Source organism: Astatotilapia calliptera, chromosome 23 (assembly GCF_900246225.1).
Source record: "Astatotilapia calliptera chromosome 23, fAstCal1.2, whole genome shotgun sequence".
NCBI lineage: Eukaryota > Metazoa > Chordata > Actinopteri > Cichliformes > Cichlidae > Astatotilapia > Astatotilapia calliptera.
Genome location: NC_039323.1, coordinates 43,789,869 through 43,815,887, shown reverse-complemented (window position 1 = coordinate 43,815,887; position 26,019 = coordinate 43,789,869). Strand labels below are relative to the sequence as shown.

Below are 26,019 nucleotides of genomic sequence, written 5' to 3'. Positions count from 1 at the left end.
AGAGAACAACACCAAGGAGGAGGCCTCATCTAAAGTATAGCTGTTGTATAATAATAATAATGGATACTTTATTGATCCCCATGGGGAAATTACTTGTTTTTCTCTGCATTTGACCCATTCACTCAGTGAAGCAGTGGGCAGCCCACTAAGCAGGCGCCCGGGGAGCAGTGTGTAGGGACGGTACCTTGCTCAGGGGTACCTCAGGGTAGCCGTTAAGTGGATTTGAACCGCCGACCTTCCGGGGCGACCACTTTACCTACTGAGCTATCCCTGCCCCCTCACCACAAATTATTTAAATATTAAATACTAAAAATGACAACTTTGTTTGCTCAAAAGCTCCCAGTCAAAGTGGATGCTGTATAACAGAGTTACAATCTGAACAGTTCATCTTATGTGGATGCAAAATGCCCTGCTGCTTATTCAAAAAAAAGTTTAAGTTGGCTGGAAGATAACTTCTCTCATCTGAACTGACAGCAGCATAGTGATGAGAAACTATCGGTTGATGTCAGCAGACAAAAGAAAAACATCACCAAGAAAACGGCGTGAGTTCGATCAAATAATTTAAAAAGTGAAACTGAAGATACAGATTACAGGAAGCAGAATATTACCAGGAAAAGTATTTACTGGTATGTGCGAGTTATAGAAAAAAGGATTTTAACAGTATTTGACATGATAATTTAAATGGCATCCTCCAGAATTTATCCAAAAGTTTTTCACTTGGAAAGTTGTGACACCGTTAATCTAATGTAAATGCAATTCAAAGCTGAAAGTCAAGTTTAGATTATCCAATATACACAACCGCCTGGGGTAACCATGCTGTACAGAATGTAACAAATACTTAAAAGTAATCAGTTTCACTAATCTAAAATGACAGGCATCTTTGTGAGGATGAAAAGGTCACAACAGCCACATATGCAAGTATAGAAAGAAGAAAGAAAGAAAAGAAAGTTTGAACACAATAAAGAATATCTTTGTGATTTTGTCGTTATTTTTGCTTCTGCACTTAAATGTATTATGATATTAAATGTGTTTTCCAGTGGTGATAATGCTACATCTATAATGCTTTACAGCTTATTCAAAAAGATTTTGACGACACAAACATGACTGCTTGGGTATGAATGAAGTAATTATGAGCACTAGGTTGTAACAGTTGAGAGATAAGTAACAGACAGCTCTGCTCTGTGAATTATTCAAAGTCACTGAGTCAATGCCACATCTGCATCTCACATACGACTTGTTGTACATTGTGTTTTAAAGTGTAAAACACCACCTGAAATGGTTAGAGAACAGCTTGTTGTTGGATGTGATCATGAACACATGATCTTTTTTTTATCCATTGTGCTTCAGACAGTTACATAATACACAACATTTTCTCTAATTTGCAACAATGGACTTCGTTTAAACTGACATAAAAATGCTGAAATAAATGTGCCTTTAAACTGGCAGGTGCACAAAAACATGTTAAAGGAAACTCTATAATGATACTTATAATCTTCATGCAGCAATAAAAACATGACACTGTAGCATGTGTAAAAGGACAAACAGCGCCCTCTGCAGCTTGTAGAAGGAAGTGCCCAAGCGGTCTCCCATCCAAGTAGAAAGAGATTTTCATATCGGGAGTGTTCAGCATGCATGAGGCATGTCAGTCATCACTATAAGAACCACGGAGTGTTTTATGTCCATAGAAATACATGACGTAACTCTGAATACAAACACACAACAACAACAACAATAATAATAATAAAAAGAAGAAGAACAAGACTGTATAGCAGGGCTCTTATCCAGGAAGGGAGATCAACAAACTCAAAAGAAACTCCGAATTGATAAACGCTGAGCGTCCAGAACAGCTGATCAGAGTTAGTTTAATCAACTCTGAGTATGCCCACCCTGAGGTAAGCACGTGCGTGATACCATTTTTTTTTAACCCAATCCAAAATCCAAAAGCCTATGATTCACCATGGAAACCGGGCAGAGAAAACGCTCGGCTTACTTCACCCCACTTGAAATAGATATTCTGCTGAGTGTATATGGAGAGTACGAACACATTTTTAGCAAGAAAGGCAACACGGCTGCAGCAGCAAAGGAGAGAGAACTGGCGTGGGAGAGAATTGCAGCGCGTGTAAATGCGTGAGTTGAAACGGTAAATACTAGTCAATACAATCCTGAGATGCATTTACAGGCGAATTTTTACTCATAATTTTAATTAAGGTGCAATACGGGAACAAAAAGGACTTGGCAGCAGCTGAAAATGAAATATAAAAACATAGTTCAAACAGGTAAGGCCCACTTTTTCTTTTGTATATGAGTCCATAAATGTTTTTTTAAACCCACAGGCCTAATATCCTGCTCAGATTAACATATGGCTTCAATTTAGCTAACAGAAAGAAGGCAGAGGCTCGCAAAGTGGTTGAAGGGGCACCTCCATCCATGCTGACTGAGGCAGAACAGTTTTCCAAGAGTAAGGATACTGGATGCCCGGTGGCTGAGCCCGTCACCCCACAGAGCGCAAGTGTCTGCATAAAATGTAATTATTTATAGCACACACATACATGAAATTTGAATATGTGGGATGAAATTCTCATTTCCTTCCTTTTTATAAACATAACCAAGTAAATTTTAGTGCCAACAGTTTAAGTGTTAAAGTGAATGAAAATTTAATGAATTACTGAGTGAAGTAAAAGGCAAAGCATAAAGGTTCAAATGCAACAAACAAACCAAAAATCGAATTCATTTATATCTCTTTTAAAAATAACTAAAAAGAAGCAATACTTCAGGAACCATCTCAGCCAGACTCTGACCAAAGTACATAGTGAGTTATACTACAAATTACAATTCACAAGTGTTTGAAATGGGATCATTTCTGTCTGCATTGTCTCAACTAAAGGTTCAGTACATTTGGTGAAACAGTAGCTAAATTTCTTCATCAGCAGTGCAGTACTGATCCTTGTTACTAGTATTAGCTTGGACATGCATTTTCCATAATGTCTTTATTACTTAGGAATGCTGTTCCCTGCTGACTTATTCATAATGCCATCATGTGCTATAACACATCTGCATATTTATTTCAACAGTTGCTGATGGCCTTGATGAGACTCCTACTTCAGCAGAAGCATTTCCATCCCTTCCATCTGTAAGTAGGTGACTGAGTGCTCCTGAGATATTTCTAAAGAAAGGTTTCTAAAACAGAATGTTGCTCTTCATCACAGGAAGCAGACGAAGATGACGATAAGGATACATTATCTGCTGAGATAGAACCAGATAGACCTAGTGAGGTACACACCATGACAGTAGAGGTATGTTTTAGTCGTGTGTTCTTGTATTTGAAATGTGCAGTGAAGTGATGACGATGACTGGAAAACAACCTTCATATTCATGTTTTTATCTTTTAAATTAACAGAGCAAGGCCGAACATTATCAAGAGGAAGCTCCATCAACTACCCCAGCACATATTAACACAGTGAGATGTTCAATGCCATTCTGCATTTTCATAGCTTTATTTAAACTGCACCATGCATACATTTCAAGCCATTCTTACATTTTACAGTTACCAGTTAAAGAAATTTACAAAATGCACCTCATCCAAACAATGACAAAAACTGACAAAGAAATCACATACTTGGATCGTCAGATTAGAAAGACAGATCTGGAAATTGAATTACTGGAGCACCAGCTAGAGGTGGGTAACATGTTACAGGTGGTTACTCTCAGATAAATCCACAAATGATAATGGCTGGTTTTGTATTTGTAGGAAATAAAGAAGAACAAATAAAATGTTGAATAAAGAGTCCTGATTTATCCTCTGGGGGTGGGGTAAACTAATCTGAAAAGCGATTTTAGCAAATGGTTTCTCTGACAGCTCTTGCATCATGAACATTTTCAGGGTGAACAGGATCCTCTTCCCCAGGTTCATCCAGTCATATGGCAGGGTGCTGCTAAGAGAGGCAATATTATGGAGAACAACACATGCCACAATGATGTCGCATGTTCTCTCTGATGATACCTTGAGTCTATGCAGGCACTGGAACCAGGATTTGAATATTCCTAGAGTCATGTCCACCCAGAGATGGGGAAGTTTAATTACAGCAGCTACAATCCCAAGTATAATCATGAAGTATAACTGAAGGATTTGTACATCAGTCACCTGCTGTGCTACAGAATTCCTCTTTAATACTCCTTCTTACCTTACGAGATTTCTTATTTGGAATACTACAAAATTTTGTAGCTCATGTGTAAGAGAAAAGTAAATCTTTCTAACTGGTGCATAGTTTGTGTCATAAAGGAAACCCCTGATGGTGACAAAGCAAATTGCCACACAAAGAGGTTAGTCTGATGTGAAAAGCACGACCTCGCTGTGTTATATTTGATATGTATAGGGTTGGAGCAAAATGTTCGTAATGGAGACATTCAACGAGATGCTCATCTGGGAATGAAAAAAACTTCTAATCAGGGTGTCACGCACAGAGATCTGAAAGATCTTCCGGGGATGGTGACACTATATAGGCAGCGATTTTATACCTGTTAATCTCTAAGATAGATCTTAATCTGCTCTGGCGCAGGTTTGGTTCAAGGCAGGCATGTGCAATAGTGCAACTTCTGGTACTGATCGGATGCTAAGTAATTACATGGCCGGTACCAATACCGATATTTTGATCTTACAAAGGCAGCTTATGTCTGGGTGAGCAGTGCGTCATGACTTATGAGATTAATCATCAAGTTACAAATTCTTAACACATTTTAATGAGCACCAAATCACTGTTAACACAACAAAACACACCTCAGGTTTTCAGGTTTTTTTGAAACTGGGGTTTTTGGAGACCTGAAATGTAAACATACCTGTCTCTTAAGGAGTTTGTGTTAACTTCCATTGTTTAAAAGCGAGGCTATAAATAAAATAGATGTGACAGTCAGTGCAAAAAAGTTCTGACATTTTTCACAGTACAGCTACAGTGGGCTACATACTGGACATAGAGGACTGAAACAAAATATCAGCCCTGTTATGCTAGTATCGACCCAATACGTGTTGGTATGGATACAATAGACTTTGTTTTAACTGAAATAAGCAGTATTTGTTTTGATCTGCTCACCTCTGATTCACAGCATAAGTTACCATGGGGATTTAGTCCTGTGAGAAGTGAACCCCCTTCATAGTATAGGTAACCCTGAAGTTACCTACATAAGACAAAATCCTGCTTTGTAGTTTAAGCTTCTGCTCCGGTATCAGGTTATATTTGTTTCGATCTGCTCGCCTCTAATTCACAGCATAGCTTACCATGGTGATTAAGCCAGGTAAAACTTTCATACTACTGAAAGCTCAGATTTAAAGCTCAATACAGCCAAGCTGACTTTGCTCTGTACTTCAACGCATCTGTCCAGTTTTTTTTCTTTTCTTTTCCATCATGGACTGTATGGTTTCATACAGTTGTGTTTTTCACGAGAGACCCCTGAAGGCCACACTGATTGGAATCTCGGAGCAGCTGAGAGACAAACACACTGAGCCCGGAGAGCGACGGGAAATGGTTTTGGAAACAGCGGCGTGTTATGAAAGCAGCCGGGAAAGCGCGTACCTGCAGGTGTTATACTTATAGCTGCCTGCCACAGGTAAGTTTCACTCCGCCACAGTGGTAACTCTGCTAGCTGATGGGAAGAAGCTGTTAACTCCCAAGTGAGACCCTAAACTGTACTATTCACAAATGTGTAGTTTTATTTTAGTACATTTAAAAAGTTGTTTTACCTCGAAAATCTGTAATTTGTCACATTTCTTGTACGCAAACGGTTTTACTCCACAAATGAGCTGAACAGTCATGTTTTCAGCAGTCTAAGTAGTTTGCCCTCGGGTTATTCTTCTGTTTTTTCGTTTACATAAAGCACTGAGTGGTTTTTCTCCCCCTGAGCCTTACTTTCTGTGGAGAACTTAGCATGCCACAAGAAACAGGCAAATTAGTTAACGGTGTCCAGAAATCTTTTTATTACTTTTCTGTGTCAGTTGTTATTTGCTTGTTTCCAGGGTAGAGTCATCAATATATTTTTGCTTTGTGTTACGAAATGGACATTCCTGCTGCTTTGCTATCATCTTAGCTAACTGACCTTCGTCATAGAGGCTATAAAATGGAGAGAATGGAACGAATCGCTCTTTGGGTGTAGGACCTTGTTGCATTGACCGTCTGCTGACATTTGGCCATGAACCTAAGAGCCTCACTGCTGCTATTACCCCCACCCTCTGATGAACCCCACGCACCCTATGCATTGCTATAGCATGTTTCATTATTTGCAGGGTATTGTGAATGACTCTAGTATGTGTGCTTTGAACTCCACTATCATATTAGACATTCTTTAAATCCATAGGGAGCAATCCATTCTAATATTGAACTGCTGAAAGCTTGCATCATAAAGAGACCTTAGTTTAAGAGGCAGTTCTTGGAGCAGCTTGAGCTGAATTCAGTAGGTTGTAATACCTTGTGCAGTTGTGATAATGCTCAAAATGATTTATGAAGGAAAATCTCATCATCTAGTGTCTGTTGTTTGTTTTGATAGTCTTCAGTAGTGATCTGGTCCCTGTACTAAAGACTGAGTTCATCATACCCAGGGTGCCATTCTGTTATCTGGCTTCTCTTTAGTGTAACATCAACAATCAGCGGGAACAGGCACACAGTGCTGGTTATCAGATTGCTAAGTTAACCCAATCACAAAAATGAAGTTTACTGGCAGCAGAATTGACGATAAAATTATGCTATAGTAAAGATATGAAACTGTTACGCCCAATACAGACCGAAAATAACACTGCTGCTGCAGACACACCAGCTGAGTGAGAGAAAAAGCAGTTTACAGTAGTTTAGTATTAAAAGAAACCAGAATAAACACGTAGGCTTAGTCTGCATTCAAAGGCATTTTTAAATCTGCTTGGAAGACCCACTTTTTCTGTGTGGCGTTTGACCAAGTGTGAAATTTTATTGTTTTATTTTATTGTGTCATTCCATGTTTTTGTGTCTTGCACTTTTAAAAAAAATAAAAAAATTCTTATATATAATTGTAACTGTTTGGTGCTTTATAAATAAAACCTGGCTCAGCTTTGTATCTTTAGTTCATCTATCCACCAGATTTCTGTGGTCACAGGAAAGATAACTTCACCAGCTCCAAGTTCAAACTCATAATCTGATTACAGAATACCTGCACGTTGTTAACGTAGGAAACATCGGAACTTTTGTGATTCTGTTTACTCTTAATTTCTTAGTTTTGATTCCCCTTCTGTGATTTGCTTTGCTTTTGCACACATTTTTTTTTTTTTCATAATTTCCCAGGTTTTTGCCAACAATAATGCTCAAAAGTCACAGTTTAAAACAAAACAACTGTCTGGTTCACAACAAACAACTATTCAGACTGGTACTCTGCTGGGCCCCAGCAATTAGAAACTGAACAAAACACTTCAGTGTGTGGAGGATGTTTGTGTCGTTGGAGAAACTGTAAAATCTGATTTATTTTTATTCACACCTGTGAGATACATTATCAAACTTAAACTCTAAACAGGGACAAAGATACAGTGACTTGTGTTGATCAGATTTAAATTCAAACTACAATATTGTCATAAATCATAAAGTAAATGTTCACCATTCTAGAAGCAATAAATAAAATGAGCCACAACTCACTGAGTTGTTTTTGTTATTTTTAAATTAAGTATTAATAATATTGTTGGCAGAGCCTCTGTCATCTCATTAACTCCACTTTTACTCTCCCTCTCTGCATGCAGCAGGTTTAAAGGTTGTCCTGAATGAAATGGCAGAAGGGTACGACTGGTTCACCAACCAAAGAAAATCTCCACCTGCTTCCTATTCCCCTCTTTCATGTCATGACAGCGGCTCCATCCAAAAATGTCTGCCAGTGAAAACTCTGCAGCCTTTCTCGAATGATGGTAAAATTGAGCATGACGAAGACTCTGGGGGCCGTCAGTTGAATGAGGGTCCTTCACCTCATTTGTATGAGGAACTTTTCTGTGCCGGTCAAACTTCCATCCCTCTGGGCCATCTGGCCAGTGCCCTCATGACCTCGTCTGGGCTGAAGACTGATGTGGTGAAACAAGGTTACCTGGGGAAGCTGGAGCGGAACCACAAGAGATATTTTGTCCTCAGAGCAGGGAGTCACACTGGGCCGAGCCGACTCGAGTGGTACAAGAGCCAGGAGAAGTTCATGGCAAAGGAGAAGTCTTCTGGCAAAGCTGCGCTGTTTGGGTCGAGCAAACAAGGGTCTGTAAAAGTGACTTTATATGTGAAGCATATGATACAGCACCCTCAAATTGATGTTTTTAGTAGTTTCTTTATAAATCTCTAAATAATAATACAGTTAAAAATATTTCAACTATTAGCAGGTAGTCCTAAATTTAAAAAGTATGATACTCAAAACATGTGTCCAAAAACAGGTGTGTTTGTAGAGGGTTTATAGGATGTATGTCTTTCATTTTCATCTGAAGAAGCATTAAAATCTAACTGTATTTAATTCCCCAGAGTGATTTACTTGCGGTGCTGTCTTGGCGTGAGCCGGATTGCCAGTTCCCGGAAAGGCCACACTGTGGCGTTGTATCCCAAGGATCAGACCATGGTGCTGGTGATGGAGGACCAGAAGGAGCAGGAGGATTGGTATGTAGCCCTTAAGAAACTGATGGAGGAAGAGCAAAACGATGAAGAGTATGGCGAAGGGGCTGATGAAGATGATGATGGCTATTGCACTCTGCCCCCTGCTGCTTTCTTTAAAGAGGTTAGAGCACTTTTCGGTTGTAGTTAAGATCATAAGCAGTTGATTAAATATACTGAATTTAATAACATCTTGATCAAAGCGAGTAGCTTCCCTGATACTCAGAATCAATCAGAAATGGCAAATATGACAACCTTATTCTCAATAGGACACATTTATGCCACACAAGTGCTGTACCTCCTTCAAAAAGAAACCTAATCTAATGATTAAACATAAAAAAGGACTGTGCAGAATTCATATTTTCATCAGATGGCTGCTTTGACACCCTCAGTCAATTCAAAATAGTAATTAAAAAAACCTCCAACCTGTTTCTGTCACATTGTCTAAGGTTTGGCCCATTACGGTGAAGCCCAGAGGTCTGGGTAGTTCCAAGTCCCTCACTGGTGAGAATCGGCTCTGCCTCACAGCAACATCTCTGATCTTGGTGAGAGTGGGTGCAGGAAATGATTTGCCATCCGTCACGATACCTTTGTTGAGCGTTCGCCGCTTTGGCCACTTGGAGGGCTTGTTCTACTTGGAGCTCGGCAGGTCTGCACCAAATGGTCCTGGAGAGATTTGGATGGAAACAAATGACCAAGGTAATTAAACAAACAAAAAAATGTTGTGTTGAGGCCTGACTGGATAAAAGTAAAGAGTGTGACTCATCCTGGTGTATATGTTCTTTACAGGAAACAGAATACTGGCCCAGCATATTCACGAGGCAGTTCGGGAGGCAGTTCGGGCACTAAGAGTTCTTCCAGAGTTGAGCTGCTCTCCAGTCTCCAGTCAGAGTCAGAATAAAGGCCTTCTGGCCTCAAAACGCTGCAGACCTAAATACAGAAACAGAATGGTGAATGTAAGACCACAGCGTCCCTTAGTCTTGTTCCCCAGAAGTCCTGACATACAGACTAGTCCTGCACAGTCTTGTGTAAAGCCCCTCGAACCAGACGAAACAAATCCTGAATCGTCTCCAAGCTCGAGCTTTAATTTCAGCCCTTGCAGATCTCAGAATAGGTCCATTTCTGAAACTTGGAGTGACATGGAAATGAAGATGGACCAATGTGATGCCGCAGCCTGTGAGATGCAGGAGTCCGTTGACGACAGGGAGGGACTGGGATACATGGTCATGTCCCCTCATGTTAGCCGCAGCTCATCTGTGTTATCTCATGATGACTATGTTACCATGGCAAGCCCACATAAAAATAGCCAGCCAGCTTACTCGTCATCCTCTGCTTCTCTGCAGACATCATTCATCAGGCAAGTCTTTTTCTTACCTATATTGGTACTAGTAGATCTTGAAACAATGGCTGAAATACTTTTGACAGAGGGTACCGCAAATAAAAATGTCAGAATTGATCAACATGTTTTTTGTTTTGTTGTTTTGGTTCACCTTGGCTGCCAGTTGTGTAATTTCTAGAGTAAAACTTTTGTCGTTTTAGCTCCTCCTCTGACAGCAGCTCTCCCCTGGACCCGCCTCATCATCTGACCAATGAGCACAGTCGGCCACACTGGCTGATGACACCAGCCCAACAGTCAAAAATGGATGCTGACCAATCGCAGATGAGCATCAGTTGCTCCACTGAACCACAAGTTGATACAAAGCAGGAAGGCAGTAAAAGCTCAGCACAGACTGGAGTCACTTCTCCTTTAGGGGGCATTGATGGGTCCGACCTGAAAATTCCATTTGTCACATTTGGATCAGGCTGTAGTGGGCCGATCCAGGCTAGTTTCAACTTGGATACAGATCAGTCTAGTCAATTCCAAGCTGTACCAGGCCAGTCTAGTATTAGAAGATGCTGGCTGTCATTGCTTCTGCCTGCTTGCCTTCAAGCTGAGGACGCATCCTGAGTGTTTGTAATGATTTAATGTTTTGTTTGAATCTCAGTAGTGTAAAGAAAAGCTGATTATTTATAGGTCACTTTACAAATGAAAAACTTGAAAATTAAAAGAAATATTTCAGTGAGATTGTTGCTGACACTTGTTGCACTTGATCACTTGCAGTCGTTGCACATGAAAAGAGAAGCTGGGACTAACGTCTTTACACAGTTTAGTAATGAGTATACTTTTGAGAAAAATAAAGTTGTTGTTTTACAGTTTGTCTGTAAAAGCGCACAGTGTGCCTCTTTTTGTCAGTGGGTGTTGTTTTGGGGGGTTTCTTCTGCTTGGAGTCTTGTTGTTTCGTGGAGGAAAAAATTGTTAAATAAAATGACATAAATTGAGTTTTTCTAAAAGTTTTTCTTCCCCTGTTTGGTAAAAAATTGTAAATGCCAGTTGATAAAATGCAAGTGATGCATTATATCTAATCCGTCTGTTAACACGTCACTAACTGTTCTCTAGCAAGACTTTAACACAACATATTAAAACTATATTTAAAACTGTAGGGAATTAAGTGTTGAGTGGCCGGTGACTGTTAAGCTTATTTCTAGCTTCAAAATAGATTTTTAATATGCTACCATGTCGATGGATTTGTGAACATGTATATCATATGCACAACTGTGTGTGGCCTATCTCCATTCAAATAAAGTGTAGTACTCTACAATACTCTAATTAAATTCAAATGTAGGAACATTTCCTATTCCTGTATCAATACAATGAGGACAATGACCTAACACTGTTGTATTGCAACATGCAGTAGCGTCCAAAAGCCACCCCCTTATTTCTTTATATTCTGCTAGGAAAATGGGTGCAATGAACCATTTGCAAGCATACATGGAAATACAGGACGTAACGCAAAAACAGTTGTAGTACTTTAATGCTCAGCACAGCCTGAAGTATTTTAGGCAGCTTTTAAGTACCGGTAGTCTTCAGGAATAGAAGGACACTCAAAGCTCTTCTTTGGATGAGAAAAAATGATGCAACTGTAGCTGTAGTATTGATTCTGATATAGTGCAGGCCTGAGCCTGACTTGTAATGCACACTGGCAGAGCAGTTACTGCAAATAAATCCAGATGTGGCCACCAGGAACATCATGGAAGCCTTTTGTGCTTAAACATAAAAACCACGTCGTGGGGTATGAACCCAAAGAGAAGAAAAACAGGATGTCTGTGTTTGCAATTATACTGAAGAACAAGCTGTTTTCTAGTTTGGGAAATTGACTTCAGCTGTGATCTTGCAATACTGTCTGTGGCTTTTTCCTGTTGAAATATAATACACTGCTCTTCTTTATTCAAGTGGGTGTCAAATTCTTATTAAGCTGTAAAGCAGTGTCACTGCTGAGCGCTACTGCTGCTCATCCCTTTAAGTCTGTATACAAACAAAAGTCAATGACTGTAACTTTGTTATTATTGCATGCTGTAGTACCTAAGAGTACGCATGTTCTTAGTGTTTTCTATCATTTCAGTGTCCTGAATGGTTCTAGGAATCCTCACAATAACAAACAGTGCTTTATAGAGGCTGTAACAACAATTACATGCAAAGCTGCCTCTGTAACTGTGCAGCTGCGTTTCGTTTTAACGTTATTCTACCTAAAATCATGTCTCACTAATGCATTACTATGTTCTCTGTATGTAGTGTACTAACTCACTGCGTCACTGTATTCAGATGTGTTTTCTTGCTTCTGTGGACATAAACACACTCAGATGGTTTTTGTGGTAATGACTGGCATGTGTCTGATCCTGCCACTAACACACGACTCTGAATATTCACAACGTCAGGAGCCTAAGCACCATCCGGCCTGGTTAGAACCTGAAAGGAAGACTGCCTCTTTTTGAAAAGTGTCTTTTCTTGTGTGTGTGTTTAGCCTCATGCTTTTGAATGTTCAAATACTGGCCCAGAGAAGAACAGACCACTATTGAGTTAAGGCCTGGTCACCAGGCACTCCCAAACAAGCTCCCTCACCAGACCTAGCATCAGGATGGGGTCTCCACCGGTGTCCCTGGGTATCTCCAGTAAGGTTTATATATTCAGAAATCAGTTTATGGACTGATTTCAGATTTTGAGTTGCACTTAGTCTGACCCCTCACCCAGGACCATTTGCCCTGACAACATTGCTCCTGAAATCTAACATCTCATCACAATAAGGTGAGTCCTGACACATACAGGGTCTCCATCAAAAGGAATCATCTAAGGTGCATTAGGCATCTGATCAGGACGCCTAATGCATCCTGCATTGGAGTCTTAGATGAGGCGTTTTGGGCTTGTCCCACAGATAGGAGACCATGGGAGACCAGGGCAGGATGGGAAGATTATGTGTGATGACTGGCCTGGAAACCAAATGGTAGAAGTGCTGGAAGAGGCAGCTGGGGAAAGTGAGGTCTGGGCATGTATGGTTACTACCCTATGACCCAGACCTGGATAAATGATTGGTATTTAAAAATGCTTGTTGATATGTTTTTAAGACACATCAATAAAATATATTTTGCACATTTATGCTATTAGACTCTGGAGCTCCCCCATGTTCAATGTGATTCACTTACCAAAACAAAAAAGAAGTGCAATAAACAATCTGAGTGAATTTGACAAAGACAGTTGGTGATAGCAACAGATATTAACATTATTGTTAAATGAAAAATTGTGTTTTTTTGCAAAGATTATCATCATGTACACAAAATCTGATACATGATTACAATTTTCATTTTTAATGTATGCTGTGATTAGTTAGTGCTCATTTAAAAGTTTAGGAATTGTTGTGCCCATGGTGCAGTTGTCATTGAGATTTCCTTTGAGAGGAAACATGACATGTAGAGTTTTTATGAAATGACAGAGACTAACAAGAGCTCGACTACAATAGGCTCATCCCAAACTGGATTTTTTATTCTATTAAAGCCACAACTTTAAAAAAACTAAAAATGTTTCCTCTTGTACCCGTTGTGTGAATTCTGTGGTAAACATGTTGCCCCATGTGATCTGTGAAGGAGAACGAGAAATGCATGCCACTTTCTTCATTTACGCTTTCTCTCGGAAACACTTTCTAAGACACTATGTCAAAATTTAGCTTTGTTCTTACATACACATACAATTTTACTTTACATTTCTGGGGGCAGACATTTAATTTGGTTATTAGCTTTCTAGGGATTTTTGTTTGTTTGTTTGCTTTTGTGTGTGTTTTGCCATTTCACTTTTTTTATCAAGCTTTTTTCCAGGATGGGATAATGTTTATATTTCTACAACTGCATATTTTGGAAGATTTTGCTTCTCTATGTACAAACTGCTTCCAGCACTGTTGCACAGTACAACAATGCAATGCCTTTCAGTGGTTTCAACAACTTGATGCAGTTAGAGCAATGCAGTTCAGTGTAATACTCAGTGTTGGTCAAGTTACTTGAAAAAAGTAATCAGTAACTAATTACTGATTACTTCCCCCAAAAAGTAATCCCGTTACTTTACTGATTACTTATTTTCAAAAGTAATTAATTACTTAGTTACTTAGTTACTTTTTAAAAACACGATTTACAACCTGAATAGGTGATAAAGCGATAGATCTTTCAGCCCAATTCTACTTTTTCTGCATAATCCATCATACAAAATGTAATCAAATGGAAAAGTCTCTTTTTAAAACTTTTATAGTTTTATTAATTTTAATCTTTTAACTTTATGCATCAAGCAAAAATTTAATTATCTGCAACATTCTCTGACTGGAAGAAATTTGTTTAATATTTAAACCTATTTTCTGCACATTCCAGCACATAAAATATTTTTTTTTTGTGTTTACACTCACTCTTTCAAATAGATGCAAGTAAAACACAGCAGAAAATAAATAAAATCAAAGACTAGCGGTCCTGTTGCTCTATTTTCACCTGTACAGCAGGAGTTGGGTAGGCGGAGGTTTACCCTGGTGCAGGTGTGCCGCAGCGGTCAGTGGAAGGATACGGCAGTTTCTCTGTGAATTTTCCATTACGTCATAGCGCACTCGGAGCTTGCTTGGAAGTTTAGGGGTTTTTTTCAGCTGTAAAAAGAAGTTTTCTTCCCACGCACAATGCTAATGGACACTAATGTTTTTGTCACTTTTTATGGAATCAAACTCAAAGTAAGGTCAGTACTTCCATGCTTTAAACGCTGCACGCTCATACTCTCTCTGCACTGATCCATTGTTGATCTGCACACAGCTGTTGTCACAACCGTAGCACTCGCTTACGTCACTGTCATGAGACATTCTTGCAAAAAAATCACGGTTTTAGTAACGCAGTAACGCAGCGTTCCTACGGGAAAGTAACGGTAATCTAATTACCGTTTTTGCAATAGTAATCCCTTACTTTACTAGTTACTTGAAAAAAGTAATCGGATTACAGTAACGCGTTACAAGTAACGCGTTACTGCCCATCTCTGGTAATACTTTAACCTTTCAGTATTTACAATCAGAATTGGTGGGGTGGAGCAGTTTCCTCTCTACATGTTTCAACATCAGCAACTTCCCCCTATAAGAAACACGACAGAGCAGGATCAGTGGTGAGAAACTTGGACTTCTGGATGCTAATTTCTCTCTCCTAATGATGACTCTCCTGCACACTGTCCTTGCTCTGGTCCTCAGCTGGACAGGTCTCTCTTCAGTCCTGTACATTTTCAGTACTGGACTGTTTACTGTGGTTGCACTTTGGACTGCGAGGCTGCTGCTGCGGCACGCCTGGTACACTCACAAGTTGTCCTGTTTCAGCAAACCACAGACACGTTCATGGCTGTTGGGCCATCTTGGGAAGGTACGACACGCAGCAATCATCTAGATTTTTATGATCTATTTGACATATTTATCTCTAAATCGTAACATAACTGTAGAGTTCCGAATTAAACAGGGTTTACTTTCTGTTGCAAAATATCACCATTATTTCCTCTTCGACTGTTTTAAACACCGCAAAACTTTAAATTTTGTTTCGGGATGAAACATTTTAGATGCAGAGCACAGAAGAAGGTCTTCAGCGGGTGGATGACCTGGTGCAGACATACAAACACTCCTGCTGCTGGTTCCTCGGTCCTTTCTATCATCTGGTCAGACTCTTCCACCCTGACTACGTCAAACCTCTGCTCATGGCACCTGGTAGGGTAAAACACCAACAGTCAGTCAGTATTAAACCACATTTCCAAAGCTTTTGTTCTTCTCTCACATCATCTGTTATTTACTTTTTTCAGCCAGCATCACAGTGAAAGATGAACTCATTTATCACCATCTACAGCCATGGCTGGGTAAGTCAGACATTTCAGTTTTTCTCATCCATGGTTGCAAGATAGGATCACTGTCAAATTTTTTTAAATTACCCAGTCTTAATAGAACATAGGAAATACAGGAAAGAATTATTCCTGCAAACTCTCTTTTTTCTCTCAGGAAACAGTGTGTTGATCAGTAACGGAGAGGTGTGGTCTCGCAAGAGGCGGCTGCTCACTCCAGCTTTTCATTTTGATATTTTGAAGAGCTACATTGCCGTTTTTAACTCCTCAGCTAAAACCATGCATGTAAGAGACACACAGGCACACATACAGATACACAAAACATGCTAATTTTAGTTTTTACTGACATATTTAGACAAGCAAACACTTGAAACCTTTAAAAACTGCATATGGTTAAACTGATACAGTAATGAGGAAAATTAGGTTTCCAGTTAACTTCAGGTTACAAATTAAGTTAATTGAAGGTTACCCATAATCTTCTTATGGCCTCTGACAGTGGCCTCCTCTCTGTGCTTATCCTGCTAGACCTCAATGCAGCATTTGATACTGCTCACCATAATATTTTGCTACAGAGATTAGAACATGCCCTTTTTAAAAAAATTTTTTATTTTTTTTTAGACTTTACAGTGTGACTGTATTTATTCAGGGTCAGGACAAGATCTCATTTCAGATTTCAGAACTCCTTTACAACGTTTGTGTAATGTTTTCTTGAATAGCTTCTGAAGGACGGTTTTGATTCAAGTTATCAAAAGTTCCTGTTTGGGAAATTGTGAATACAACTTTTGTTTTCTTTTATAAATTACACGTGCACAGCTCTTATATTTGAGCTTCTCTGGGTGATGGCAGTCAGACTTTTGTTGCTTTCATCTTGCTCATGACAGATTTGTGTTACACAAGAATGTTTGACACTGTATGTTTCGTCCTCACTGGTAGGTACCCATTACTACACATCACAAAGAGCATGTATAGAGGCGCTGCGCACACAAGCACACAACAGCAGTGACAAAACTGCGTACCCCAGAGGTTCCCGTTGCCACATTTCTCATTATATCAAGCCGTGCGAAGCTCACTTTGTATGGAGTTGCTATGGTTACTTGTTAGATCCAGCTGGTTATAGATTTTATATTTGTGTATTGTTTTATTTATATATTTTAATATTATATTATGATATTTTCCAGTATTGTCAAAAACGTATGCTTATCATGCACAGAGCAGGTGCTGTAAATTATATACCATATGAATCACACACCACATATGATTTGTTTCCATGCTTATGCTCACACCTTTATCCTGTTAATCCCTCCTTGTTTCCGTTTTCAGGACAAGTGGTGCCGACTTGTAGCAGAAGGCAAAACTAATCTGGAGATGTTTGACCACGTCACTCTGATGACTCTGGACAGTTTACTGAAATGTGCCTTCAGCTACGACAGCAACTGTCAGCAGTGAGATCAGCCACTTACTTCAACTGATATCTCCCATTTTTGTTGTAGTTGTCAGTTTCTAAGAAGATTGTCCCTCCAGGTCTTCCAGTGAGTACGTGTCAGCCATAGTGGAGCTCAGTGACCTGATAATAGAGCGTAGAGAAAAAAATATTTTACACCACTGGGACTGGATTTACTGGAAGACTCGGCAGGGGGAACGATTCAAACAAGCCTTAAACACAGTACACAGGTAATAATCTGACCTTCTGACATTCTGCAGCTGAGTTACACAAGTCACATAGAAGGCTGCAATTGTGATGACACATTGTTACTCCCAAATGGTGAAAACTAAACTGTTACTGTCCTTTATGTTGCTTATCTTCTTTTCCTTGTGCAATACTGTTGAAAAAAAATCTATTTAAATCTAATGTTCTAGATACTTTTGATGCTGTAATATTCTTGAATAGTAACTTGTAATTATGTCTAATGAACTGTTGAGTATGGTAAAGGCAGGCTAGTGATGTAAACCGCTGCATTCTGGTTTACAGGTTCACTAGGGATGTGGTTGAGAAGCGCCGCACCCTCCTTAACCAACAGAGGGAGACAGAAGCACAATCTGAAATTGCTCCAACAGCCCAGAAGAGGAAAGATTTTGTAGACATCCTGTTGTTGACAAAGGTAGGATGGTACTCAACTTTAATAGAAAGCGACTGAAAGAAAATGAGCCGGGCTGAGCCGAGTAGATAGCAGGAGGAGGTAGTAGTGGAAAAAAGGAGTGTATAGAGCCATTTTTAATTGAAATACTGCACCGGCTTAAGTGTCTCTTAAATAAGGGTTTGTAACATGTAGATGATTCATAATGAGGAAATTTCAACATAGCCAGACTTTCTCTGCATTAGCTGACTTCACATAATACTGGATGTCAAAATCTCACAGAGGTGAAAAATAAATTACCTGGAGTCATATTTAGTTTACTACTTCGTGCACTTTTGCTGCTGCTGTATATTTCATACAGCTGCACATTAAAGTTAAAACTTTTCATACATTTAAACATTAAAAGTTACTCTGTGTATATATATGTATACACTCATGTTTAAAAATGATTAAATCAACAAGGCACTTTGTTCACATTGTACTACATTAACTGTTTATTAAAACCTCTTTGCAGAAAAATTCAATCTTTCACTTCATTCTACCTGCATGAAGAATGTATCGTAGCAAATCTCACAGCAAAATATTAGTTGTTGGATCTCTACATTTTCCCCGTGTGTTTTAGCATGCAGCACAGTTTCTGCTGCTTTGGGAGTAAGACAATATTTAGATGACACATATCTTTGGCCAAATGGAATTCAACTGTATTGATTTCACTGCATATTCTTCGAGCTGGTTGGATATATAGATGTGCTATACAGGCTCACTCTTATGGGCATCTGAGTGGGTCCTGGATAAGTCCTTTTAGTGACCAGTGACTTGTTTTTCTTGGCCTCCGCATATTAATTATCCTGCAGTTTGTGGTGTGTTTTCAGGCAGTTATATAATAATACCCTTTCCATATGATATGTTCTTGGTTAAGCTTCTGTTCATGGATGTAGTGTTTTAGGCTACATCCAGATGAACAAAATCAACCTTTTGGGATTTAATTAGCTGGATTATTGAGTATGCATCAGTTATTCGCTTCCAGAGCCATTATATTTGAACTATTACTGAGACAGCTCTGAAATAATCATGTAGAACTGATCTATATGTGGAATTCTGTGCAGACAGAGAACCTCCACCAGTCATTAGTGGCCTGGAACAGGTGATGGTATGGACCTTCCACACATATGCGTAAACTAAGTGAAAGTGTGTAGGAAGATGGTGTTGGGGACACTTTGAAATTGGCCACAGTGTAGGTAAATAGTTAGAAGTGAAACAGGGCATTTTAACATTGATCTCAAAAAGGCCTTCGACACAATCAATCACTCAATTTTATTGGATAAATTGGAAAGATATGGTATTCGAGGGAAAGATGGTAACTGGTTAAAAAGTTACCTAACGGGTCGGGAACAATATGTTAGCATAGGGCATTACCATTCAGAGAAACTTGGTATTACATGTGGTGTTCCCCAAGGGTCAGTATTGGGACCAAAACTTTTCAATGTATACATAAATGATATTTTTGATGTTTCTCAAGTACTTAAACTCATACTGTTCGCAGATGACGCCAACATATTTTTCAGTAGCGATGATTATACTGATCTTGTAATGACTGTAAACAGGGAGCTAAAATTAATAAAAAAATGGATGGACATAAATAAATTATCATTAAATATAAATAAAACTAAAGCAATGTTTTTTGGTAATTTAAAATATAATATAGAATTACCAATTATCATTGAAGGTGTACCAATTGATAATGTGAGTGAAAACAAATTTTTGGGAGTTATAATTGATAACAAAATTTCATGGAAACCCCACGTCAGGCACATAAAAACCAAAATTTCCAGAAGCCTCGCAGTTTTGAACAAAGTGAAACAATTCCTTGATAAAGATGCACTTCGTACTCTGTACTGTACCCTGGTTCTTCCATATTTTACATATTGTGTGGAAGTGTGGGGAAACACATATAAAAATACAACTAATCCATTAGTCACAGTACAGAAACGAGCACTGCGTATTATTCACAAGGCTGGTTATCTAGATCATACTCACAAATTCTTTCTTCAGGCAAAGTTACTTAAATTCCAGGATCTGGTTAATTACAATACATCCATAATTTTGTATAAAGCTTTTACTAAACTTTTACCGGCAAATTTACAAACTAGATTTGAAATTCGAGAAAAGGTTTATAATGTGAGAGGCTTTGGAGAATTCAAATTACCCAGAACTCGAACAACCCGTAAAGGTTTTTGTGTGTCTGTATGTGGTGTGAAAATCTGGAACAGTCTGAGTTTACAATTGAAACAATGCAAAAATATTCATAGATTTAAATTTCTCTACAAACAGTTGGTCTGGTCACAGTATACTCAATGATGCTTTTTAGTGTGCTCTGTAATGTCTGTCCTCTTACCATTGCTGGTATGGATTCCAAAAAAAAAAGTGTGTGTATGTATGTACATATATGTACATGTGTGTGTAGATATATATATATGTATGTATGTTTGTTACTTGTAGTTATTACTGCCTGTTACCTGTGGTAATGCAATTTATAATTTATATATTCTGTATTCAGTTATGAAGGCTCTAATTGTTGTTTGCGAGCTGCCGTTTAGATGCTTGTATGTGCCCGGGGCTGTTGATGGGTCTGTATGCAATGATGGGCGTAGCTGCGGGAAGTTTGTTTTTTTTGTTGATGAGTGAGTATAGGGGTGGGATTTAATAAGTTTTCTTCGTCCCACTCCTTTTTCAGGCAATTTTTGTTTTTTGTTTTGTGCATTTTATGTTCAATATAGGTATTTGTTGTGCCTGAAAATGAACAAATAAATGAAATGAATGAAATGAAATGAACATGCATTACATTTTTGGCACTGCATTAGTTGCAAGATGTCTGTGTGTTGAAGGATGAAGATGGGCAAGGACTAACGGACGAGGAAATGCAGGCTGAGGCCAACACTTTCATGTTTGCAGGTGACATGTTACAGTAACATCTGTGGTCACACATAAAAATTACACCATAGTGGTAACTGCTGCTGTATACTCTAGGATGTCTCTTTAAAGCTGCAGCTCATAGTTTGCTGTCATTATCCTCACACTTTGCAAATCTTCCTTCTTCTCGGGCAGGTCATGACACAACAGCCAGTGCCATCTGCTGGACGCTTTATAATTTAGCACGCCATGAACACTATCAGGAAAAATGCAGACAGGAAGTGATGGACCTGATAGAGGGACGAGATGGACAAGAAATCCAGTGGTCAGAAAATACAAATGCCAGCAACATTATTGGTAGTTTCAGATGTTTACATGTGAATTTTATCTCAGTGCCCTGACATGACTTGATCTTAAGGGAGGATCTGTCCAACCTTCCCTTCACCACCATGTGCATCAAAGAGAGCCTCAGACTCCACTCTCCTGTGCAGGCTGTAACACGGAGTTACACCCAGGACATGGTGCTGCCAGGAAACCGAACAGTCCCAGCAGGTGAGGGGGGAAACTCTCTTTCAAGATTTTCAAATAGACTTAGGAGATTCAAGAGCTGTGTCTTGTCATAAATCATGCTTTAGCTTTCATTTGTGAGACAGTACTTTAAGGGATACTATTTAATGAGAGATTACTATATATTAGTTCCAGTTTTTAATGTCAAGTTACACACTTAATGAGAGAAGCTGATAACGAATAAATGTTGAAGTTGTAAAAGGAAAGTTTAAGCTTTAACTAACTCAACTAATTGTTTCTTGTAAACCAGGTACAATCTGCTTGGTAAGCATTTATGGAACACACCATAACCCCACTGTTTGGACAAACCCACATGTAAGCACTTAGTAAGATCATCTTAATTTTTGATACAAATCTGTCATATTTAATCTTTGTCATTTGCTCTCTAACCAGGAATATGATCCCCAGCGATTTGACCCAAGCAACAAAAAGAGCCAAACCTCTCATGCCTTCATCCCCTTCTCCTCAGGCCCCAGGTTCAGTTTCAGAATTATTCCCAACAGTACAACTAGGAAATGTTTTGGTAGCAAAATAACAAGTATATTTTAACAGGAACTGCATTGGTCAGAAATTCGCCATGGTGGAGCTCCGTGTTGTTGTGGCGTTGACCCTGCTCAGGTTTCGACTGACCCCAGGAGTGAATCCTGAACTCGGGAGCAGCAGAGTTCGCCGTCTCCCCCAACTCGTCCTGCGTGCGGAGGGAGGCCTGTGGCTGCAGCTGGAGCCTCTGAACACGCCCACATAGCAGGAGCAGTCAGATGAATGAGCCAATAAGATGATATAGTAACTTGTGTTTTTGAGAAAAGAGTAAAGAAAAGATCAGCCAGGAAGTGAAACTTAATGCAGTATCTACGTCGATGCCCACTGACAAACGTTATCTATCTGCAGTAACTTTTTGGTGTCTTTATCTAATATAGGCAAATGCAATAATAACCATGCAACTCTTTAATGTACCTCTCAGACCGTAATTAGCAGTTTGGTTTTGAGGTTTCATACATTAATATAAGGGCTAAAATCTTCTTGTCAGAAATCGACATTTAACTGGGCAAATAAAAAAATTATCTTCTTTAACATAAAAAGAAACATAGCATTCACAATTTTGTTTCCTTTCTTACATTTTGGTGGCACAGTTGATCTGTCATAACTTCGATATACTGCAGCTCTATATTTAAGTACTGTTAAGAAAAAAAATAAGTGAATTTCAAAAAAACCTTTTTTTTGATATAAATATACGGCTTTATAGCTTTAACTTTTACCTGCAATATTTTTACATGTGTAAAAATGATTACATTTTAACTATTAATATGATGAAATGTTCCTACAGCACAACTGATCAACCTTAGAGTTGCAGAAAAGTACTGTTATTATAATGTAATTGTATGTCAATTCTCTTACATGGCAGTCTTATTTAATCATAAAAATTACATACCACCCTTAAAAGTCAAAATGCTCTTAAATACTGTAAAACTAGCATCTGGGTTTGTAATTATAACAATCTACTGTTCATTGTTGATTCTATCAACTGTTATTGATATAATTTATTATTTATAACTTTATGTAAGAAATCGTGGTATTTAATAAAAAAAATTTTTAAAAATAAGTTATTCCAACCTACAAAGTTTAAAATGACGTTTTATTTAAAAAATTAAAAAATGTTAATGTTATTAAATGTTATTGGTATTGTAATCACATGCACATGTAATTACATTGCTAACTACAAATCTTATCAAATCAGACTGGATTCCATATAAACACTGAAAGTTACATTTAATATTAGCTTTGGTTTGTTTGATACTATCATAACAGTGCAGTAATACGGCATAGCATTTTGATTTTTATATAAACATTTACCTACTTAAACATTATAGAGTTATGAAATTCAGTTTTCCAATGACAGCTTTTAAACACACTTCCTGTGTCTCAACATTTAATCCTTTTTTTTAATCCTGTTTGTCATCCTTCACCAGGTACAAACTATAAATGGCCTGTTTCCTTCCTCCAAATTTTTTCCTTATTGCTGCCTATTGGATGAAACTTTTCAATTTCCAATCACATCATTTCAGATCTTGTCGAGGTTGCGCGGCAGAGTACCAGCACTAACACTGCTTCTGTTAAGAACTAAGATACAAAATGTTTTGACTGATTGGTGGCACAATTTTCTCAATATAACCCTTTCACTTCTGATATTTTTCAATAAAAAAAAAGTACAAAAATATTGATATTTTTAGTGTTACATAACTGATAGTACTTTAATTATATGAAATTTCAATAGCCATCTGTAAAATAATATTATGATTGATTGCATTTTAATAATGCAAACCTGTAATTTACATGCAATTGTTCATACTCATTACATTTGTATCTATATATAATCTGTATACAATATACATTTCTGAATCTGGCAACTACTGGACAGTAATTATAGTTTTCAAAGATAATTATATCTGCAAAATTCTGCAAAGATGTAACAGAAGAAAAATGTAAAATTACAGATTTTTTTTTACAGCGTATACAAGAACTCTATAAGAATTTTGTTTGCGTTTTGTTGATGTGCTGTAAAAAAAAACAAAAACAGTTTTGCTCTAGCACAGGTTACAAAAATGCCCAGAACACAATACTCCCAGTCCTCCCAGTTCCAGTTTTGTTTTTGGTTTGTGTCCAGATAAATTGACAATGTGAAAAATGCAAGCATGTATTCTGCTTCAAAATGTATTCATAGCTGTAAATCCAATAAATCAAAAGACAAACAAAGATTGCTGGAGGAAGAAAGTTTATTCTGCTATATTCAATGTTTCCCAAATTCTTACACTTCCAAAATAAATCCTTTAATTTCCAGAATTAACTGAACATAGCCACATAATTAACATTTAGATAAATGTTACTGCCAAGTAAAGAGGCACAAATAGCATCACTTTCAACTTTAATTCTTCCACGCATCAAGGTGTACAGGTTTTCCATTGTTACACGTTATCACCTGAAGTTTGGTTTCAGTGTACTTGTATGAACAAGGGTTCTTGCTCGATTGTTTACATTTAATAACGTCATACTCTCTGGGGATGAATCCTGTGTTTGTTTTTACACACACAGTCAGAACTGATTCCAAATACTCTTCTTTGATGAAAGTGTTTTTCTCCTTGCATTCATTTCTGCCATTGATGTTTTTCATCATTTGATCACAGGAGCCCTTTCTCACAACGATATGTTTAGTTTTGAGCTTGTCATCAGTTTTACAGAGCACAGCAGGAGAAAACAGCACCAGGAGCAAACAGGCACATTGAAACCTCATGATCCCCTGATAAAGAAAACAGAGCATTTACATTAATATTTCCTCATTCTTGTTACTGGTGTAGTAGATCTGTCATAAATTTGATATAGTGCACATCAACTGGATGACACTGATCACATTTTACTTTGGTTTTATCTGAAAATGTGTAGATTTACAGTAAAACAGTGTTGAGCCTCCATCAAAATGTTTGCATTTATTTGATGCTCTGTAATAACAGAGCCACAGAGACACTGCTTTTGCTAAATGCAGTTTCACATACAAAAATATCGGTTACCCAGCACTCTACCTTTTTTTGTTTTTGCTTGTAGTTGTTTGGTTAACTCGCAGTGGCTCAGGAATGAGTTGGTAATCTGCAAAGTGGAGCAGAATCAATAATTCAGACTTTGGTATTCAACACACGTCTTTACACCTGTGTGTGAACTTCAGTTAAGAGTTTTGTCTATCAATGAGTTTCTTTCCTATAATATATGATAAATGAATGTTCTTACCAAACATGAAGTGAAGACTGAAGACCAACAGATATTATATTTTACATTTACAAGTCATAGTTTGCCTTTGTCAGAGCGTAGACTCTGTGCACTTCCGCTTTTATACATAAAAGCACAAACATCTCAGATAATTATTTGCATCACTTTTGCAACCTTCCTGAGACGCTTTAGCACTTCTCTATTTGTGATTAGGAAACAATGCAACTGTCACAACAAATGACCACAACAGCTTGTAGACACAGTTAGCTATTCAAAGCTGGTTTTACATTAAACAAGGTATTCCTGCATGTTTGTCGGCCAAACTGTGACAGCACTTTTTCACAGCGCTATATTTATATAACTGATGATTTATACAGTTTGTGCACACTCTGCTAACATATCTGGTGCAACAACAGATGAACTATGATGTGGCATTTATTCTGTGACTGACAGACTTGTGAAATGTTTTGACAGTTTGCTCATATTTCCGCATTTTAAACCAGAAGACCAGTTGCACTTGTGGCCACAGGCATGACTCTAACATGACACGTATCTCTATACTTCTGAATATATCTACAATTTATAATTATTCTGCCACACAATATATACATCAAATAATATTCTGCCAGTCTGCTAATAAACTATTTGCACATCTCTGTTGTCTCTCCTGTATATGACAGACATCTATCTAATGTAGGTCAAGGTACACTGCATATCATATAGTATATGCTCGAAAAGCTAAAAACAAAATAGAAGTAATACACTTTTAGATTGTCTGAGGACACTAAACCTTTAGATTTTTGATCAAAACATGTTCCAGTTAAATATTTTTGATTATTCTTATTTATTTGGGAGTAACAATATGTAGTGACAGTTAAAGTTCAACTTATCAAGATGCCAA

At 38.1% G+C, this 26,019-nt stretch overlaps 3 protein-coding genes and 1 long non-coding RNA gene across 6 annotated transcripts; 3 read left to right on the top strand and 1 right to left on the bottom strand.

Annotated features, from left to right (window-relative positions):
• The first annotated feature begins 1,887 nt into the window (after nucleotides 1-1,887).
• On the top strand, nucleotides 1,888-3,757 carry LOC113016795 (uncharacterized). Of its 3 annotated transcripts, XM_026159925.1 has the most exons (7): nucleotides 1,888-2,127; nucleotides 2,209-2,276; nucleotides 2,375-2,524; nucleotides 3,072-3,130; nucleotides 3,207-3,293; nucleotides 3,398-3,457; nucleotides 3,545-3,757. In XM_026159925.1, the coding sequence occupies exons 1-7, from the start codon at nucleotides 1,958-1,960 to the stop codon at nucleotides 3,710-3,712; spliced, it is 762 nt and encodes a 253-aa protein (XP_026015710.1). In that variant the 5' UTR covers nucleotides 1,888-1,957; the 3' UTR covers nucleotides 3,713-3,757. The 3 variants fall into 3 exon arrangements, with proteins under 3 accessions (XP_026015710.1, XP_026015709.1, XP_026015711.1); XM_026159924.1 differs by having other exon boundaries at nucleotides 3,398-3,757; XM_026159926.1 differs by having other exon boundaries at nucleotides 1,888-2,140; nucleotides 3,398-3,757.
• A 1,660-nt stretch (nucleotides 3,758-5,417) lies between these two features.
• LOC113017006 (insulin receptor substrate 2-B-like) lies at nucleotides 5,418-10,850 on the top strand. Its single transcript, XM_026160257.1, has 6 exons — nucleotides 5,418-5,598; nucleotides 7,742-8,234; nucleotides 8,493-8,742; nucleotides 9,068-9,317; nucleotides 9,408-9,975; nucleotides 10,158-10,850. The coding sequence occupies exons 2-6, from the start codon at nucleotides 7,768-7,770 to the stop codon at nucleotides 10,564-10,566; spliced, it is 1,944 nt and encodes a 647-aa protein (XP_026016042.1). The 5' UTR covers nucleotides 5,418-5,598; nucleotides 7,742-7,767; the 3' UTR covers nucleotides 10,567-10,850.
• Nucleotides 10,851-15,081: 4,231 nt separating this feature from the next.
• Nucleotides 15,082-22,462, top strand: LOC113016277 (docosahexaenoic acid omega-hydroxylase CYP4F3-like). Its single transcript, XM_026158985.1, has 13 exons — nucleotides 15,082-15,350; nucleotides 15,541-15,685; nucleotides 15,778-15,831; nucleotides 15,971-16,098; nucleotides 17,134-17,255; nucleotides 17,335-17,484; nucleotides 17,783-17,912; nucleotides 20,774-20,840; nucleotides 20,994-21,123; nucleotides 21,217-21,350; nucleotides 21,616-21,680; nucleotides 21,759-21,841; nucleotides 21,918-22,462. The coding sequence occupies exons 1-13, from the start codon at nucleotides 15,144-15,146 to the stop codon at nucleotides 22,108-22,110; spliced, it is 1,608 nt and encodes a 535-aa protein (XP_026014770.1). The 5' UTR covers nucleotides 15,082-15,143; the 3' UTR covers nucleotides 22,111-22,462.
• Nucleotides 22,463-22,989: 527 nt separating this feature from the next.
• On the bottom strand, nucleotides 22,990-25,222 carry LOC113016713 (uncharacterized). Its single transcript, XR_003271291.1, has 3 exons — nucleotides 25,140-25,222; nucleotides 24,938-25,001; nucleotides 22,990-24,657 (listed from the first exon to the last, which is right to left on the bottom strand). It is a non-coding gene; the product is annotated as an uncharacterized LOC113016713 (long non-coding RNA).
• Between the last annotated feature and the right edge of the window lie 797 nt (nucleotides 25,223-26,019).